Here is a 20,842-nt window from a genome sequence, read left to right on the forward strand (position 1 = left end):
TTTCTGCTTTAAAGGCTGCACTCCTCTTGCCTGTTTAATATTCAGCTGCCTATAATCCAGGGCTTTGCAAAAAATCATTCACTGCTTTTTTGCAGTGATCAGTTAATCAAGCAGAGCCACAAAGGGACTCAAGCAAGGGTAGTAGAAGGCTGGCTTCTGGAATACAGGAAAAGCCTCTGTTTGCCAGAGCCCAAGGTTTTAAATACAGACAAAGTCAAAGGCTGGGAAGAAAGCAATGTGTGCTCATAGATAGCATGGACCCAGGAGATCAGCCCCAGGGATGGAGATCAGATGGAAGCCAACATTGCTGGTCTAAATAGAGGCAGACCAAGTTTAGAAATTGAAGCACAGAAGTTCAACTGTTTCAAAGAGATTTACCGCAGCTTTGAAAAACACGAACTGAAAATCAGGGGTGAGTGTGGCAGGGCCCACAAGCTCTCAAAGAGAGAGAGGGAAGCGCTAACTGGGCAGCCTCTTTGGCTTCTTAGGCTTTAGACCCTTCTGAAGATGCTGTATATCTTTCTCTATCAGGACCCAGGGAAGTTGGGTTGTTCCCTGGGAATACTTACTGCTGCACCAGGAGGAAGAGACAGCTACAGTGCCCTAAGTCCCCAGCTCCAGTAGCCCTTAAGGATCCCTGGTCTACTTCAGCTCCTCTTTCAAAGCTGCCTCACTCTGAGTAGTTTTTTCTCCCTCTAAGAGAGGCCTATTGCCCTTGCTGCTGCTGCTGGTGGTGGTGGGGGTGTCCTAGATTTGTCTAGTTGTTTGAGTTTGGGGGCTAGATCTTGTATTGGAGTTGAACTTCAACTTTTTTTAAGGGGCAAGGCTCTTGACTGAAATTTCTTTAGTAAACTCTTGTTCCTAGAAAAAATCCAGCATTTGGCTCCCTTTCATTGACCTTTTCATTCTGTGGATACTAAGCCTCATTGATCTCCCAGCTAGATTCACATGCCTTGGGATATTGCCTGGTTTTAGGAGGGACAGTAGGTCATATCATGATAGCAGTGGTTGAGCATGGTGCTGTGAGGCTGGCTGAAGTGGCCCTCGATAAAGGTCAGAAACAATAGGCAGAAGAGTACACCATTTATACCTATTGGTAAAGTCTATTGGTAGCCCATGGCTGGACAGAAAAGCAATAGCCCCTTTCAGAGGATGGAAGTTAAAGTACTAGTTATAAAACTAAAGAAAATATTTACGCCACTGGAAGTAATGGTTCATTATGATTATTAAAACAACGATGACAACCTGCAGGCTAAGGATGTCTTTAAGATATTGTAGAATGCCCGAGTAGACAAAATATGAGACAAAATAAATGGCAGGGAATAAATGGATCTGATTAGTGGATGACTTACTATCCAAGATGTAGCATAATTTCCACAAGGCTATATTCTAAAATATGCAGTTAATGCCATAAGCACAAAAGTATAAAATGCACTGGGATCTCAATATGCCAAATGCACTTTAGAGTCCAGTGGGCTGGATCTTGCTGAGGATGGCCATGCCTCAACAGAGTTTAGTCTCCTAGACCTTAGCTCATTTGTATTATCTGATAGCATAAAGGTATGTGGCATCATGGAATGAGCTAAGTACCACATTGGAGAAATCTCCCCGGGTACCCAATGATCCCCAGGACATTTCATTCTGTTCATATCCCAGTACCAGCAGAAGACAGAGCAATCTCAGATGCAGCCTCTGCCAATCTCGAGATTCCTTCTGCCAGATCTTTATGTCATCTCAGAAGAATAGTATTTTTTTCTTTTTGTATCCTTGTCCTAGATCCACTTCACACTGTGTTAAGCAAAGTGCCTGAGAAAATGCAGAGTTATTTCAGGCTGAGACCTATATCGGATAATCATAAGGGCTGTGTACACCGTAGGATGGAATTCACTTGTTTTATTTTTCAACATTTAACACAGTGAAAGATTTAAACATAAATTATTTCATTGGCTCACTCAGTTACTTGCAAGGAAGCTCCTGAATCACTGTATGATCCCCATGCTCCCCCAACCAATTCCTGAAACTTGGAACCGAAGCATTATTTTGGAAACACCAAAGCAACAGAAATACATGCTATTACCCTGGGGCCAGTATACCTTATTCTGACCCATGCTTCCCTCTCTCTAGGATTGCTCTCCACGGGGAAATGTATCTTGTTCTTTGGCCATTCTCATGCAGAGACACTGTTCCTTCCCCAGGTACCTGTTAGGATTCAGAACAAGAAGTCACTTAACTCTTTTTACGTCGAATAGTTAAGAGTACACAATTATTCAGGAAATTGTAACTTTGATGCATTTAAATATAAGAAACATCTGCTTGGAATCTGACCCACGTTTGTAGTTCATGGGTCAATCAGAAAATTAGGCAGGGTTTTAAATGATGTTTTCACTGCTCTGCAAGGTGCAGGCTAAAACCTTTCCTCTTCACCCATAGGTGGGAATTGAACAATGAGAACACATGGACACAGGAAGGGGAACATCACATTCTGGGGACTGTTGTGGGGTGGGGGGCGGGGGGAGGGATAGCATTAGGAGATATACCTAATGTTAAATGATGAGTTAATGGGTGCAGCACACCAGCATGGCACATGTATATATATGTAACTAACCTGCACATTGTGCACATGTACCCTAAAACTTAAAGTATAATAATAAAAAATAAAATAAAATAAAATAAAAAGAAAGAACTCACCCAGTGCAGCTCCCTTCTTCCAAGTGTTGACTCTTCTCCAGAATTTGCTTGCTTTTGTCACTCGCCAGTGCCTTCAGGTGGCTGTTTTGTAGTTTTTCTAGCATTTATAGTTATTTTCTTTGGGAAGGGCAGTCTGATGGAAGCTTATTCACACATTTTAAAGGCATCCCTGAGGAAACAGGAAGAAAAATTTGCACTGTTAACCCTTTGCCTTGCGATCAAAAAGTTTGTAATTATTATATACATATCCTTTCTTGGCTTTGATTCTTTTGTGATATGTGTATCAGAAAAAAAAAGAAGAAATAAAAGAAAGGCAAGAAGATGAATGGAAGAAAGAGATAAAATAAGGCTTTTGATTAATGTATAATGACATATCCACAATTACAGTATCAGGCAGAATAGTTTCCTGTTCCTAAAAGTTTCCCATTCTCTGCCTGTTCATCACTTCCTCCCTCCTTTCAAATTCATGACAGTCACTCATCCTTCTACTGTCTCCATAGTTTTGTCTTTTCCAGATCCTTTCAAATTCATGACAATCACTCATCCTTCTACTGTCTCCATAGTTTTGTCTTTTCCAGATCCTTTCAAATTCATGACAATCAATCATCCTTCTACTGTCTCCATAGTTTTGTCTTTTCCAGATCCTTTCAAATTCATGACAATCACTCATCCTTCTACTGTCTTCATAGTTTTGTCTTTTCCAGAATGTCACATATTTGGAATTATGAAGTATGTAGCCTTTTCAGACTGACTTTTTTTACTTAGTAATATGCACTTAAGATTTATCAATGCATTTTAATAGCTTCGTAGCTCATTTTCTTTTAGCACTAAATAATATTTTGTTGTATGGATATACCACAGTTTATTCATCCATTCATCTACTGAAGGGCATCTTGGTTGCTTCCAAGTTTTGGCAATTATAAATACAGTGCTGTAAACATCTCTGTGCAGGTTTTTATGTGGACATAAGTTTTTAATTTATTTGGATAAACACCAAGAAGTGCAATTGCTGGATCATACGGTAAGAGTATATTTAGTTTTGTAAGAACTGTCAAACCAAATGGTACAGTGGCTGTACCATTTTGTGTTCCCACCAGAAATGAATGAGAGTTTCAGTTGCTCCACATTCGTGTCAGAATTTAGTGTTATCATTATTTTCAATTTTAGCATTCTACCAGATATGTAGTTGTATCTCATTGTTGTTTTAATTCTCAATTCCCTAATGACATATACTATTGAGAATACCCACAATTTTACAACATGGTATACTACCACTGCTGCCATTACTTGCAAACACCTAGTTAAAACTTTCTATGTACTAGGCACTATGCAGAGTACTTTTCATATATTTTCTCAGAACCCTACGAGTCAGATACACCATTATTATGCTTTTTCAGGAAAAAAATCCTGAGTTGAGAAGAGTTAAGTACACTGCTAGTAAATGTTGAATATATAACGCTGGGGTCTTTCTGACTCCAAATCTCATCTTTTAACCACTACATACATTTTTCCTCAAAGTGTGATCCCGAATCCCCTACTTCAAACCAAGTAGGATGGTGATAAAAATTCAGAATTCTGAATTGTACAATATTGCATCAGATTCTTCATGCTGGGTGTGGATCTGGAGTGGGAGAAACTGAAACATACTCAAGATTAAGAGCCATTATACTACCATTCTAGGATTACTCCAAGTCCAAGTAGCAGTTTTGATACTTTGTTTCTATCTTGTATCATGTATTTCTCTTTGAAGTATATTTACAAAATCCCTGTTATTTATATAAAATAAATTATACTAAAAACATTGAGATTATATCTTAAATGTAGGTGAATATATAGTTTTCTATGTTCCCTAATTAAGGATGCTATAAAATATTTTCCTCATACACTGTACCTTAGAGATAATTTTGACAACAGGGGAAAAAAAAAAAGAAAAACCTCGAGTCTTTCAAACATCTACTATGTGTCATTCTGGTATAGTCTGAATGTATCCTCCCAAAATTCATATTGATTCAATTGATTCAATTGAAATTATAATCACCAAGTTGATGATATTAGGAGGTGGGGTCTTTGAGAGGTGATTAGGTCATAAAGGCGAAGCCCTGAGTGGAATTACTGTTCTTATAAAAACACTTTAGACAGATAGCTTGCTCCTTCCCACATATGAGGACACAGCAGGTGCCACCTATAAACTAGAAAGTGGACCCTCGCCAGACTCCAAATGTGCCAGAGACTTGATCTTAGACTTCACAGCCTGGAGAACTGTGAGAAATCATTTTCTGTTTTTTTATAAGCCACCCAGTTTACGACATTTTTGTTATAACAGTGCATAGGGACTAAGATATACTTTGTGCTAGGTAAATTGAACAAAGATCATACCAAATACTTCTAGCATTATGACAGATTTATCTAACTATAAAAGTCTATTTAATGTCTTTTTATTGGATGGAAAAACTGAATATATTTGCATATTTTACTATACTATATATACTATATATATGCATATATAGTGTGTATATATATAGTATTGTATATATGCTATACCATAGTATACCATAATATACTACATATATAGTATATTTCACGATAATGTCAGGCTAAGGAAAAAGTCATTATTGCAGGCACTCTATGAAAACTTATTAATTAAAATAAACAGACACGTATTTGTTGTGGCCTTTGATCCAAGACAAGACATTATTAAGGATATTAACAATAGAATTGCCTGTGTTCAAATCTCTGCTATGCTTCTAAGTCATTGTGGAACTTTGGGCAAGCTTTAGTAACACCTTTTAGGTCTTGGTGTACAAGATTCTAAATGGAGATAAGGAAACCCTCTACACTCTAGAATTGTTGAATTAAAGGAGTTAGACAGTGCTTGATTCACATTAAACATTCAATAAATGTGATCTATTCTTATTTTCACTATTATTAGTCTCAAAAAAAAGGAAATTGAGTAACAGAGTGGTAGAGTGGAAAGCGTGGCAGAATGGTAGTGTGAGACCCAAAAATATAAGAATATAAATGATATGTGACAAATCCATAGTGTAGAAATTGAATACTCTGAGAATGAAAAACTGAAGAAATCACTTTTCGTGGGAGTGGGCAGGGATGCATGGCTTCTATGAGGAATCTAAATAAACTTGAAAATGTTTTTAGGTGAAAAGAATGTGTATGTGGAGTGGATGTCCTCATGGATGTAGAAATTTAGAGACTTTAGCCCTTTTTGGTAGATAGGGAAACCCCGTTTGGACCCTCAGACACAGCCCACTGTGTCAAGACTTGGCAATTTGAGGAGAGATGGTGCCAAGGTAGGTGCTGTATAAGAAAGGAATCTTAGACACATGAAGAGAAGGCATCCTTTCCATACTAATTGAAGTTCAATTCAAATAGCAAGCTAGAACCCCATTTGCAGCTACAAAATTGCAGACTGAGTACTACAGTCTTTTAAACAAGCCTGTCACTGAGTTCACAAAGGCAAGAGGCATTGTCACCTGAAGCCACAAATCCTGCTAAGAAGAGCATTAATTTTTCTCTATATAACATAGGCTGTTTAGTTCTGCAATCAATAAGAAAGAGTGGGCTCGGACCAGGACCTATTGCTTTTTTCAGGTAAACTTGGAATTCAACAAATAGACCACAATCTACAATTTTCTCCATAAGGCAGCAGGCAGGCTAAGTTGATACGTATTTACCAGCATGGAAATGAGTTAATGGCCTTGCGATGAGGATCTCAGTGACATAAACCCCCATTCTCTTTACAACTTCTTGAGTTTGTCTTGGTGTTTGCTAACTCTGAGGAGGTCTAAAAGAACAAACAGTGTCTGCATTCTGCTTTCAATGCCATAAACACATTTTGGAGAGGCAGGAGCGATTTTATAGCTGTACATACACTGGAGAGAGAGCATGACCCTGGAGAGCTAGAGGTTTATCATCACTTTAAAAAATAATGGTTGAGAAGGAATTGCTCTAAGTGTAGTCTCTGTCTTTTATTTTATATTTTTTAATAGCTACCTCTTATTAAGTGCTTACTAAGAGACAAGAACTCTATTAGGCACTGTTTAAACTTTTATTTTAAAATGAAACACACATACAGCACACCACACAAAATTATTATAAGGCAAATACCATCTTAACCGCTATGCATGTCAAAGAATGAAATCTTGCTAGCCATCCAGAAGTCTCTATACATTCTCTGTCCTCTCTGTCTCCAAAAATAACCACCCTCTTGACTTTCATATTAATCTTTTTTTGCATTTTTATTGTTTACCATTTAAGTGAACATCCTAAGGCATTATAATGTCATCAATTTTCAAATTGATATGTCTTTTAGCTTCAATATCATCAACGTGTCATCTCCCTTGTTCCCACAAACTCCTTTCCCTTAAAATGAATCTGTTGACAAATATGGGCCACTTGTGGATTTTGCCCCAGGGTGGATTTGATGAGTATATTGATATACTCATGGTGCCAATTTACATGTTCTTCTCTTCTCTGCATTTCCAGCAAGTGGCAGCAGGACCCTTGATCAAACTCAGCTTTTATATTGTTTGTAACACTATAGGTAGCACTGAATCTTCCATCAATAGGCAAATTGATGCTCAACAGCAGTTGGTTATTTTCTTGGTGATTATAAAATGGTGATACTCTAATTCTACCCATTATTTTTACACATTAGCTCAAATAATTTCATATGTAAGGTAATTCTTCCTTTCACCTACAATTTGGTTACCCAGGGGCATAACTCCAAAAAGGACAGAACTGAAGTTTTTATGATAGGTTTTGTGATAATAAATTGGTTCCCTATCATCCTCAGAAGATCAATTAGGATTTAAATTTTTCTGATGGATCCCAATGCACTGTAATTTTTATCCTTCTTGAAGTGCTATTTTTTCCTTCTTCATCCAGGTGGAGGCTTTTCAAGGTTAACTTTTGATTCCTCTTGAACTAGTAGTCTTTGATACTTCCCATGTTAGTTCATAACAAAATGTTTCAGATTTATCTGGTGTGCTCCTTTTCTTATATCTGTATTCAGCACTTTTCTAAGAAATTCTGTTTTTCTGTTTGTTTGTTTGTTTGTTTTAACACCACAACCTGGTTGCAAGTGATAGTCATTGCTACTAGGGTTGCCAAAGTTAGCACATAAAAATACAAGCCACGTAGTCACCTGCTTGGGACATACTTATACTAAAAAATTATTCGTTGTGTATCTGAAACTCTAATTAAGCACCCCGCATTTTATTTGACAATTAATTTATACTAGGTCAGTCATTATTTTTAGACCGAGTTAATCTAGGTCCTCTGAGAAGCAGGTGCAAGTGGATGTGCAAGAGAGTTATTGGAGAAAATGCCTGTGAGGGAATAAAAGAGTGAATGGAAAAAGCAGGAATAACCCTTTGACTGTGATGTAGGCTTTTCTGCTGTGAAGGTCAATGGGAAGAAAGGAGAATAGATAGAAAGAGTCTCAAACTGTAGTTCAGGTCTAAGAAATATTTAGGAGGGTTCTCAAACCAAAGCTGTCCAACGGAGGATTCCCACAAGCCCTATGAAGGGGACTGCTTCAGTGTCTCTGCCGCCTGCACTCAGTCATTCGCCTAGCATAAGCTGTGGGAAGCATAGCCTCACTGCTAATGCTGTTGTGCATTAGGAATGAGATAATAATGATATCTCCAAATGAAAATGTCCAATTCAATTTCAGGGCTATTTTCTAAAGGAACATCTTCTATTTGCCTCTTATCTATAGTGAAAATTATAGTTCTTAAAGCCTTGGCGATTAGAGAGTTAGAACATCTCATAATTACTCATTTACTTTTCCAATATTATACACACAACAGAAAAAAAAGTAACTATACAAATATTACCACCACCCATTATAAATATTGAAAATATGTTTTCTTGCATATGCTATCTCATTCTCTCCATTTGGTTGTACTAAATCTACATTGGTAGATAATATAGCTGTTATGTACTCTTTCCTACTTAACACTCAATTTGTCTTATTCTACTATAACTAAATGTGTAATCCACCACAATTCTTAGGCTTATGTCTCTCCAGTTCTGGAATGTTCGCAGTGGCTCTTAGTGACATGAGGTATTGGACAATTGAAACATGTCTGGTCTAAATTGGTATGTTCGTAAGCATAAAATACATACTGGATATTGGAAATTTACTATACAATGTAAAGTCTCATAGACAATTTTCATATATATTAGATATCAAAATGATAAAACGTTTAGTTGTTGGGATAAATAAAATATACCATTGATTTAAATTCTTCTGTTTCTTTTTACTTTCTTCAGGTGGCTACTAAAAAATTTAAAATTACACACTTTTTTTTAATTTAATTGCGATGTTCCTGTTAATTTTGTTTTCTAAAACTGATTTCTAGAAGACTCCTCAAAAAACTCCCACGAGGACAATATTCCTTGGGTGATTGCATGTTGGTAACAGTCTTTCTATGACCGTTATAATTGAAATTCAGTTTTACTGAATATAAAACCTCTGGTCCATATTTTCTTTTCTTGAATATCTTAAATATGTTACTTCATTTTTTTCTCTCTAAGATAAAGTGTTACTGTTGGAAAGTTTAATAATAATAATCTTAGTTCCTTTTTAAGTCAAGTATTCTTTTGCCCTAGATGCCCAAGTAATTCTTTTTTTCCTCTTTCTTAATTTTACTTCGTGTTGATTGTACTATGTTAATATTATCAGTTACACTATGAGATTTTTCAGTAAGTTTAATTGATTTTTTTAAATTTCAGGATTACTTTCTTATACTTTTTTTTTTTTTTGAGACAGAGTCTTGCACTGTCACCCGGGAGTGCAATGGTGTGATCTCGGCTCACTGCAACCTCTGCCGCCTGGGTTCAAGTGATCCTCCTGCCTCAGCCTCCTGAGTAGCTGGGATTACAGGCACCTACCACCACACCTGGCTAATTTTCTGTATTTTTAGTAGAGCTGGGGTTTCACTATGTTGGCTAGGCTGGTTTTGAACTTCTGACCTCGTGATCCACCTGCCTCGGCTTCCCAAAGTACTGGGATTACAGGCGTGAGCCACCGCGCCCAGTCAGTATTGAGTTTTTTTTTGTTTTTGTTTTTTGTTGTTTTTTTTTTTAAATCCTTGCTTTATTCTCTCACTCAGAAACTCCTATAACATTCATGGATCTTTTTGCCATCTATAATACATGTCACATTTTCTTGAAACCTCTTTCTTTATTTTTTAATTTCTTTTTAGTGTTAAATATTTTTCTCCTTCTCAACTTGATTTCCTTTAAAGTGTTATTTTTGTACTTATATCCTCTTATTTTCCTTCTAGATTAGTCTTATTCCTACTATGCTGTTTCTTTTCTTTCTAATTTTTTCTTGAGTTTGATCTCTTTTTCTAGTTCTGATTAATGTTTTTTTCATGTGTTGCATGATTTTCTTAATGTCCTTTAGCTTATTTTAAAATAATATGTTACACTTTTGAAAACATTTTGAGCATGACATTTTTTGGCAGGCTTATTTTGTCAATAGCAGAAGTTGGCAAATTTCCTGTAAGGTTCAAGACAGTAAATATTTTACACTATGTAGGCCATATGGCCTGTCACAAATACTTAACATTGCCATTGTACCATGAAGATAGTCATAAGCAATATGTAAATGAATGAGAGTAGCTATGTACCAATAAAACTTTATTTCTAAAAATAGAAAGTAGACTGGATTTGGCCTCTGGGCTACAATTTGCCAGTCTCTGGTCCATAGGAATTTCATTCTATGTTTCCTTGTAGCAACTTTGTTTTGGGGGCTAAACTTTACATACATGGCATTTGACCTTGATAGTTTTCTGTTGCTCATTTTTGTATACATTTAGTTTTTTTGAACTTTTAGATAGGTAAAATTTAAGACTGACTTTTCAACCTAAAGGAGATCCTTCTTCTCTTGTTATGTAACAGTAAAAAATATATATATTGGCTTGTTTTCATAGATTTCTTATATCTGTTGACCTGGAAACAGGTTTGTCTGGATTATCTCTTTCCTTCATTTTTATTATGTCTATTCAGTTCAATTTTGACTCCACTTCTGGTAGTTTATCCTCAGTATGGGGTCCTGTTTTGGAAAGATGCCTGAAAGTTTGGTTTCAGGCGTTCACAGGATCTAGACTGCACCAGCCACCTAAGACATTGACATAGGCCTGCTAAGAACAATGAAACAGCTGAGATTTTATACTGCTTACAAGCTAATGAGTTAACCCGCCAGTTTTATGGATGTTGGCAAAAGACATGAGACTCTGAGGGTCAGAGACAAAGACTTTTATTACTCATAGTATAATGAGTAGGATGAACATGAGCGTATTTGTGTGAGTTCTTCTTCTCCTCAAGTACCATGGGAGGGGTGGTTGAGCCAGATGGATGCCTACCCACACAGTAGGTTGCAGTTTATAGAAGAGGAACCCTGAGCTTAAGGAACCCAAATCTTTTATAATGGGGAGTAAGCATGCTTGTTTTTTGTTCCAGAGGAAGACATTATCTTTTTTATACTGAAGAGTAATAATGCTTGTCCTTTGCTCCAGAGGAAGATACTAGTCCTTCTTTCCAGGTTAATTGCTGCACAAATATTCTTTAAAAGATATTATGAAACAGGGTATTTTCTTCTGATAAGAAATGCAGAAATATGAGGGACCAATTTCCTGTTGGGAAAGGGGCTCCCCACATGGCCCATTTTACTTACTGTTGGAATGCATAAAACCTCTCCTAGTTCCACTCAGTGTTCTTATGTTGGTCCACTGTAGTTTCTAGTGAATATGCATTGACAATTTGGGGGTTCCTTTCTTAAATATTTTGGAATTATCACACCTGTAATTTGCCCTACTGCTTTCTTCTGCATTCGCTCACATAGATACAAGGGCACCCACACTGTGTGGCTTTTGGTGTTTACGGATTTGTATAGGTATCTAGTTATTTAGAAGTGGTGTAAATGTTGTACATTTGGTTCTGATATCTAACTCTCTATTTAGCCTAAACCCATGCTGTCATCACAGCAGCCTATCTTCCCAAAATAACCCTTTCAAAAAAAGTATGCCAAGCCTGATTTTACCTTTTTTGAAGTCCTCATTTTGAGCATAAACTTTATTTTTCCCTAAAATACTTATATTTTTCCCTAAAATACTTATTTCTAAGATCTTCCTAAGTTGCATAAAAATACTTGTCTCTCCTACCCCTCCCTCATACTAAGTGGTACTAAGTTGTTATTATTTTAAGTGGAGAGGCCAATGTTTTCTTTCTTTGCTTTCTATAACATTCTGTATCTTATTTTCTTGCTATATTTGTGTACCCCATCTATCAGCAATTCCCCTTACCCTCTTTCCAAATATGTTGTCAAAAACTAGCAAAGCAGATAAACAAGCTTATTTAATATGTGTGCAGAGGATGTAAAGCAAAAATAACTATCTTCTGAGACTGAACATAATCTTAGAAATTTCCATTGACTTTATGGTCCTTTTGGCAGTATATATACAGTCTAGAGGAATTTAAGCTGTATTTACAACAACAAATATTTTATTCAATTTCAATATTTCCTCAGCATGTTGCCCATTATAGCTTTTCCTCCTCCAAATTTAGTATAGTGTTTATATATTAGGTAAGAAATAAATTAGGAGTGATAGTGCAAACATAATTCTCTCCAAATTCTCCTGTGAGCTCTCCACACTGGAAGCTTGGTACTTCATAACACGTAGTACCTGCTCCTAAGCAGTAGAAAATTCCATGCTTATCTGGCTTTTACTTAATGTTTTAGAACTAAGCAATATCGGATGGGTTCTTACTCATATCCAACATCAGTAGATCAGATGCTGATATGATGAATCTTGATAAGATGAATCTTGATATTCAGAGGAATATCAAGACTATGTAATTCCTACATGTCAAGTAGAGAAAAGTAAAATATTCTGGGACAACAGAAAGAGAAAATATATTTTCCCTGGATGATCCTATTCAGTAAAATAAAAAATACAAGATTATAGGAGATGCTAATAGAGCTTAATATTGAGAGGGTGAATAAAGATCTTTTTTTCAAAGAGCATTTCCTCTGAGGCTCCCCCTACTTAGGCAAGGAGACAGATGTAGACCCTACCTACCGCCCCCTGAGCACACACACACAGTTAACGCCAGTCCCCAACAGAATTCCTCTCCACTAAGCATTGATATTAGTAGAAAAGACAAGATGCCCCATATGACAATTAGGATGCTGAACAAGCTATTAGGTTGGTGTAAAAAAATTGCGGTTTTGCCATTACTTTTTTTTTTTTTTTTTTTGAGACAGAACCTCACTCTGTCACCCAGGTTGGAGTGCAGTGGCGCCATCTTGGCTCACTGCAACCTCCGCCTCCCGGGTTCAAGTGATTCTCCTGCCTCAGCCTCCCTAGCAGCTGGGATTACAGTCACGTACCACCACACCCAGCTAATTTTATTTTTTATTTTTATTTTTGTATTCTTAGTGGAGACGGGGTTTCGCCATTTGACCGGCTTGGTCTCGAACTCCTGACCTCAAATGATCCACTCGCCTTGACCTCCCAAAGTGCTAGGGCTATTATATTTAATTGCAAAAACCACAGTTACATTTGCACCAACCTAATATTAGAAACTAAAGGCATTCATTTGTGCAGTGAGATAGACACTACAAAGAGTGAAAGAAGAAAGTCCCTGTGAGCTTGCGATGGGAAGGTTGTGAAAGGTGTTGAGTCCTAATAGATCAGTTATATTCGGGAAGATGAAAATGTGAGTGGATGGCTTCTCCATGTGAAAGGTCAGGGGACCCCTGAAGGGAAGAGCACTGCCCATTGTCCTGTGAGGCTTTTGATGTCCTATTAACTAAGATTAAACACTCTTATAAGTGTTGCTCAGTAAATCAAGTTGCTAACTGAAGGGTGATTTTCTAGTCATTGATATGTAAGAACTATCATATCTGTAATAGATTCCTGCTCCTCCTCTGATGCTTACGGTCTAATTGTTAAGTGTAACAAATGATAAAATATTACAAGGCAAGGTAAGCTTGAAATTAATTAGTAATATCAAGTATAACTTACTGACAGAGGAATGAGGAAGTTACACTTTTGACTCCATTCTAAAATTATACAAATATATAGAAAACCAATGGCAGGAGCAATATTTAGGCATAACCGGTGGGATTTATGGTATTTCAATTCATGATTCTTATGAAGGTGTTAATAAGCCAATGAGAATTACTACACCCTAACATCCCTAACAACTTCAGAATGTATTCTCTTGGCGTTTCCCTTCCCTTTTTCTCCTCCTACTCTACCTTGTCTCTTCCTCTTCTTTCTCTTTCTTCTTTGATTTGGATAAAGATCTGTGACTTTAGTAAATATTTAGATATGCAGGATAGAAACTGAGTGACTTAAACATTTCCTTACTCTCCCAAAAAGATACAGATGTGTGATAGATTGACAGACAGATGAATATAACAAGGGATATACACTAGCAAGCAACTCACCATGTCTAATAGATGAAACAGAATTAAACAATGTTCAGTATTGAAAGATGTGTTTTAATGTGTCTTATTTCAATGTACTTTGCCTCCCCTGATATCCCGAAACTATTATTTGTATAATCACATGACTCTGCATGGTGAAAGGAACCCAAGGACTTGGCCTCAAGTTTCCTTTGGCAATAGTGGAAGAAAAATCCCCAGTGGTAGATAGTCAATTGGTAGAGACAATGCCAGGGACTCTTTAATGTCAGCGGATGCTCTAGGGCTATTGCACCTGAATCTTCGACTATATCTTGTTTTCTAGAGGAAAATTCATGGGAGAATTTGAATCTAGTACTAAATCTTTAAAAACAAACTGAACATTGTGGAAGTGTTAAAAAAGATGAAAATCTTTCCTTCCAAAAATTAGTCAAGATCTTACAGTAGAATTTTCTCTTTCGATTTGTAAAAGATTTTCTAGAATGGGAAATGTGTTTTGTGCTATTCTGGGAATTTTATAAGGAAAGAAATTGAGTAACCACTATGAAGTCTAAATCTAAGAGAAGGCTCAGTAATATCGTACTTTTCAAGGAATAAAGGAAGATTATTTTGAATCATTAGGGAATCTTGTCTTGGTTATGGAAACGAGAAATACCAGATTCAAAGAAATTTATTCATCACAGGCAGACATTATCTCAAAAGGACAAATGCGATGCCAATGTTTCTAAATACTCCTCCATACATAGCAACCTCTGTCATTTGTAGACAAATCTGATTGAGAAAACTTTATTTTATTTCTAAAGAGTTGTGAAAATCAGGAAAAAAATACCATTAATATCAGCTCAAAGAGATGATGGAAGGTTTTCTTTTTTCTTTTTTACTGTGCCGACATAACCAATTCATTAAATGACAACTCTTAAAAAAAAAAGAGCAAAATAAAGAAACACACATCCCTTGTTGGGCATCTAGTGGGTAAACATGACAACAGCAGGTAAATTTCTCACGTTCTCAAGTTGTTTTGGTGTTACAATTCAGCTACATGTATACAGAGAAAAGCATACACGGTAAAATAATCTGCATTGTTTTACTGTCTTAATTCCTGTATATATGACACAGAAGGGCTGTGGGGTGAAAGGAAGATGTGAGGTTTTAAATATAGCAAAAAAAAAAAAAAAAAAAGAGAGAGAGATTTGACAACACTGGACCTCAGTAGGCATGGGCAATTTGTCAATATCTTCAGGTCTCCAGAGAGCAAGAATGACTCTCAGGATATTGCAACTCTGTCTGCTTCCACCAGAGATCATAATTGGGCTATGAATTTTTATAACAGGAAAGTCTTCCTGTCAAAGAGAGAGACTGACAAAAAACTTTAGTTAACTGATACTGAAAGAAACTCAAAACAGAATGAATATATACATGAGTATCACTTATATATATAGTGCCTTTACTTCTTTCTTCTTTTTTTCTTTAAAAGTAAATTCCTGTTATAGTTTACTGGTTAGAGCTTCTAAAATGTAGCTTGTTTATGAGGATTGCTCAGCATACTGGTTTTCTGCCCAGGAAAATGATATGCATTTTGGGGAATTCAAAAGCCGATTGAGGTGAGTAGAGGTCATTCATAAATCGAAACCAAATGATAGCAGAAGATATGAACTAAAGCTATTTCTTTATCTGCAAAGAGCTAATTGGGCATATTTCAGGCCAAGTCTCTGAAGACACAGCTCGTGAACTCTGTCTTCTTGATGCTGTGCTCATTACAGACACTCAATAGAGGACTGGCTAATGCTAGGGAAATCCCCATCAAGGTGGTCTTTACATGACACTGCAGATTTACCTCAGGAAGGAGAGCAAAGAGAAGGAAAATGCAGTGAGGGCTTCTAGCAACTAGCTGCTTGTGGAGTACTGTTTGCCTTGTCTAATTTATCTGAAACTGAAGAGTTTGTCTCTAAAGGGTATCCTACTTCACAAAATCTCAAGGGACATTTGTCTTTCTGACATATCAGCTGTTAGCTAGACCTTATTTCTTACTTGGTTGTTTTTAGAGTAAATTTTGGTTCTTTGGTCCTGTGTCTGCTATTTGAGGTGGAGGATTAAATACTGCATAGATGACCTATGTATGTATAGAACAACCTAATTTTGCCACAGATACCAAAACACTATAACGATAATCTTCAATTAATCCAATTATTATCTAAATTTCATAACCCGTCCTCAATTATCTACCTTAATATTTCTAGGTAAAGAGAGATGTACTGCATCGACTTCCTGTTTTTAAAGGGTAAAACAGCAAGAGAAAGAAAGACATTGTAGACATTCACAATGTTGTATGTGAGGAAGTTTTTGAATGACTTCAGAGACCCAAATGAATATATTGAGAAAGCAGCATTGTGAGTTCTGTCTACATGTGAACCCAAAACTAGGATTTGAGGTAATCCATTTTCAGAAGGAAGTGATGGAGTTTGAATCCTAGGAAATCTTCCTGAATAAAATGGCCATGTATTGTAAAGTTTAGATATTTATAACCCAAAATAGAAGGAATTTTGCTAGGTGATCTCTCCAGTTCCTTTTCAGTTATGAGAGTCTGATTTCTTTCCATGAAAAGTGCAGAAAAACTTCCTTTACTGTTATATGAATGTTATAAAATGTATACTTGTCCATGAATTAGCTGATCAAAGATAATACATGAAAAAGTATTCAAAATACTCTGTGAATCTTTTTTTAAAAAACTCTCTTTAAATAGATTTTTGTATTCAGAAATTATGCTTTGTAAATACATTTTAAATTTCAGATTTAAACATTTTCAAGACAAAATTGTGACTATATGTGCATGTAAAACTAGAGAGCACTGGAAAATATGGTGGATGGTAAGGGCCTTTTGCAAGGTAATTAACTTATCTATTGATTTTTTTTTAAATTTCTAAGTACTTAATTGACTCTCCCACTAAAATTTAAACATATACAAATAATTTTTCATTCAGAGGATAGGTGTTTGATTTATAACATCAACATATCATCACAAAAATTTAGAGAATGAGAATATCTTAATGGGCACCTGGTCTAAACATTTTAATTTTACCAGGTAAAAAGGTGGAAGTGGCCGGGCATGGTGGTTCACGTCTGTAATCCCAGCACTCTGGGAGGCCGAGGTGGGCGGATAACTAGGTCAGGAGATCGAGACCATCCTGGCTAACACGGTGAAACCCCGTCTCCACTAAAAATACAATAAATTAGCTTGGTGTGGTGGTGCGTGCCTGTAGTCCCAGCTACTTGGGAGGCTGAGGCAGGAGAATGGTGTGAACCTGGGAGGCGGAGCTTGCAGTGAGCCAGTCACGCCACTGCACTCCAGCCTGGGTGATGGAGCGAGACTCCGCGTCTCAAAAAAAAAAAAAAAAAAAAAAAAAGATGGAAGCAAGAGATAAGTGACTTCTCTGTGTTCTATACCTCCGTGCTCTGATGGACCAAGAACACCAATCTGTTGACATCTAGTCAGGTACAGAACCCTTGTATCTACGTTGCATTAGAGTTATATCTACTTTAGTGCTTTTAAAATTTTGTAGACATTTGATTGTGAATGGATGTTTTGTATTTTTTCTTTAAAAATAACATCATTAGAAACCATACAAAACAGAACCGCAAACACTCCCTTCTAAGGTGTAAGGTATTCCAACATTTCTTGTTTGGATGTTAGAATTTTTTCTTCAGTAAGAAATTAAGTTGAAAATGAAGTAGAACATCTTACACTGTAATTCAAGTGCAATACATTAAAAAAATAAAAACAGTGTTTAAATTGGGAAAATCCGTTTACATGTGATTAAGTTTTAATCAGTGCCCTTAAACCAGATCTCAACAGCTAAAAATGTTCTTAGCTTGACAAAATAACAACCCATCCCCAAGGACAAATACTTAAATCAAAGAAGCATTTTATAAATAAAAAAATTCACGCACACATACACACACAGACCCCCACAATACATGAAACATATAATAATGTTTGTCTTTATTTGTAATGAAGTGGATTTTATACTGAATTCAGAACATAGATGCAAGTTCAACAGTTGAACTAAATCAAATAAGTGATCTTATATAAAAAGATATCTCCCTCCAGCATATACTTATCCTGTGTGACAGATATCTCTGTAATAAAGTAAATTCCTTCAACTCAAGCAGATTGTCCGAAATGGAAACATTGAAAGGATGAATATACTCAAATAATCAACAGAAGAGCAAAATATAAAAATGCGAACATTTTCTGAATAATGCAGACGCCCTCCCTCCAAAAGAATTTCATGTGAGGGAATATCTATATTGTCATAATTACTGGATAAGCTGCCCAATAGCTATTATACTAATGTTTCATTAAAAATATATATTTGCTTTATACTTTTGCAACTTGCAAAGTTATTCCTAGCAAAAAGTTACTTCTCCTGAAACAGAATAAATAGGTCTTTCACAATATGCACTGGAATACATATTTTTGAAAAACAAGATCTCCACTCACCTCTAATTCTATCTTTCTGCTGGTGATTACTGATATATTTATTTTAAAATACATACTTTATAGGAAGTATCGTTACAATTAATATTTAGGACAACATTATAATTCGTGTTTTAGAAACTACTAAGGCAAGAGGACAGCTCCTACCATTCTACAAAAGTCTTTCAGTTAAGAAGTGACTAATTAATGGACTGAGTGGCTCAGAGCAGGGAGCCAGTCCTTAGCCAATAAAGCCCAACTCACTGCCACCCCACTGCCCCATATTCTCTGTCCTCTCTGCTGGAACTGTCTTGTGCTGAATACATGAACACCTAAATATTCAACTCACTCCTGCCATTTCTCTGGTGAGCAATCTTCCACAACCTGTGCCTGAGACTTGGAGGCTGTTTGTGGTCCATAGGCTTTAGGCGCCCTAGGGAAAGCCACGTGCACTAGTGCATCTGGATGAACTGTGGACTTTGTCTATCCACGATAATTCAACTTCCTAAAAGCTACATTGACTCATTGATTTGTATCCAGGCTCCGGGCTCCCAATTCCCACACAACATAAGCTCCCTGCAGCCAGGGAATTTGGTAGGTTTGACGTGTTGTTTAGTTTCTCTCCCCTGCAACCCTCTCTCTGAGCCTCACAGTGTGTTTGGCACGTGGTAGGTGCTCGGTAAACCTACTTTGAATGGGAGAGGGTTGTGTTGAAGAAAGGAAAGGCTGGGAGGACTTGAGATTTGAAGGTTTTCCTACACGTGTCCAGGAAGAAAGAAAAAGAAAAAAAAATGCGTATCAGAGTCTTATCATCATTACAGTTATTATTGTTTTTAACCAACCTTTAGGAATTCCACTGACATTACCCAGGCAGCTGGTAGGAGAATCTGGGCTGGAGGCTAAAGGATGTCCATTGCCCCATACCAGAAGGCGCAGAACCTCAGGTCACAATCTGAGACAAGCCCTCGGGTCCCGACAGGTGCTGCCCGCCTCCCACAGGGCTCCGGGACCCTGGTCCCCGCCTGCCCCCTGCCTTCTGGGGCGCCGGAGCACGCCCAGGGGCGGAGCTGGAGCCACCGAGGGCTTCGCACGGGCGCGCTCCGCTTCTCCGGGTTTTAGCGGAAGCCTGCGGGGGGCGGGGGGTTGCGTGTGTGTGTGGAAGGGGGGGGGGTAACCGCGGAACCCGCCAGCCTCGGGCGCGCGGGTGGGGAGCTCTCGCGCCGCTCAGGGCTCCCTCTCCCCGGCTGCGGTTGCTGAAGAGATGCCGGAGCGCGGCACCCGCCTGCTCCACCTGGCGCGCTGAGCACCGCGCGGGGAGCCCCCGGGGGCGGGCGGCGGGGGGCGCGGACTGCGGGAGAAGGCGCGAGACGTCGCTCCAGCTGGGTCAGGTGCCGGGCACCACCGCTCGCCGCTCCGCTAACTTGCCGCTTGGTCTTGCCTCGTCTCCGCGGCTCGCTGCGCTTTGGGTGGTGGGGGGCGGGGAGAGTGGGGAGTCAGAGGGTCTGCGGGGGCCGAAGGAGGGATCCTACGAGGGGAGCCTGCCCGGTGCGGCTCTTCTCCCCCCAACTTCTCTCCCCTCCCCCCTCCCCGTCACTCCCCCCCCCCACCCCGTCGCTGCCGCTTTCCCTTCCGCCAATTCCGGGAGCGACGGGCGCCCGTGACATGCGAACGCTGCCAAGTGACGGTCCCCGAGTCTGAAGTGCCCGCGAGGAAGTGAGCGCCAGCGCGGGCCGCCGGCGATGACGGCCATGAAGCAGGAGCCGCAGCCCACCCCGGGGGCCAGGGCGAGCCAGGCGCAGCCGGCGGACCAGGTGAGAGTTGGCAGCCGCGGCCGGGCCCTCCCGGGAGGGGTGGCTCCGGTCCGCGCTCCCCCCGCCTCCCCCCTCCCAGGCCCGGCTCCCACGCCTCCCTCTTCTCACCCTCCCCCCCCCCCGCCCCAGTTCCAGGCTCTCCTGCCTCTCCATGGACTCTGCGGGAAGTTAGAGCCTCTGAGTGCGCTCCGGGGCCCGGCGAGAGGATGCGCAAGGTGGAGAGCCGCGGGGAAGGGGGCAGAGAGGTAAAGGCTGAAGGTGCCCCGGGGAACCCCGGCGGTAAAGGCGGGCCACCGAGGGAGGGAGAGGCGGCCAGGGCCAAGGAACGGGGCCTCTTGGTTCCCCATTAACGCACGTTGAAGAAATCTGCTGCGCTCCCGATGGCCGCTTACCGGGTTCAAGCCCGGT

The 20,842-nt window shown here is 38.9% G+C and overlaps 1 protein-coding gene and 1 long non-coding RNA gene across 5 annotated transcripts in view; one reads left to right on the forward strand and one right to left on the reverse strand.

Annotated features, from left to right (window-relative positions):
* The window catches only part of DPP10 (dipeptidyl peptidase like 10), a 1,405,070-nt gene that overhangs the window by 706,221 nt on the left and 678,007 nt on the right, over positions 1–20,842 (forward strand). Inside the window, exon 1 of one of the 4 annotated variants that reach the window (XM_515752.7) lies at positions 19,813–20,434. The exons of 1 other annotated variant lie outside the window; for it this stretch is intronic. In XM_515752.7, the coding sequence (XP_515752.3) occupies positions 20,363–20,434 (72 nt within the window). In that variant the 5' untranslated portion in view covers positions 19,813–20,362. Of the gene's footprint in view, positions 1–19,812; positions 20,435–20,560; positions 20,680–20,842 lie in introns of those variants that run through there. 2 more of the 4 variants (XM_003309203.5, XM_054679712.2) reach the window with 2 other exon arrangements.
* LOC104005147 (uncharacterized) lies at positions 1,879–19,742 on the reverse strand. Its single transcript, XR_678337.3, has 3 exons — positions 19,466–19,742; positions 2,689–2,857; positions 1,879–2,199 (listed from the first exon to the last, which is right to left on the reverse strand). It is a non-coding gene; the product is annotated as an uncharacterized LOC104005147 (long non-coding RNA).

This window comes from Pan troglodytes, chromosome 13 (genome assembly GCF_028858775.2).
Source record: "Pan troglodytes isolate AG18354 chromosome 13, NHGRI_mPanTro3-v2.0_pri, whole genome shotgun sequence".
Lineage (NCBI taxonomy): Eukaryota > Metazoa > Chordata > Mammalia > Primates > Hominidae > Pan > Pan troglodytes.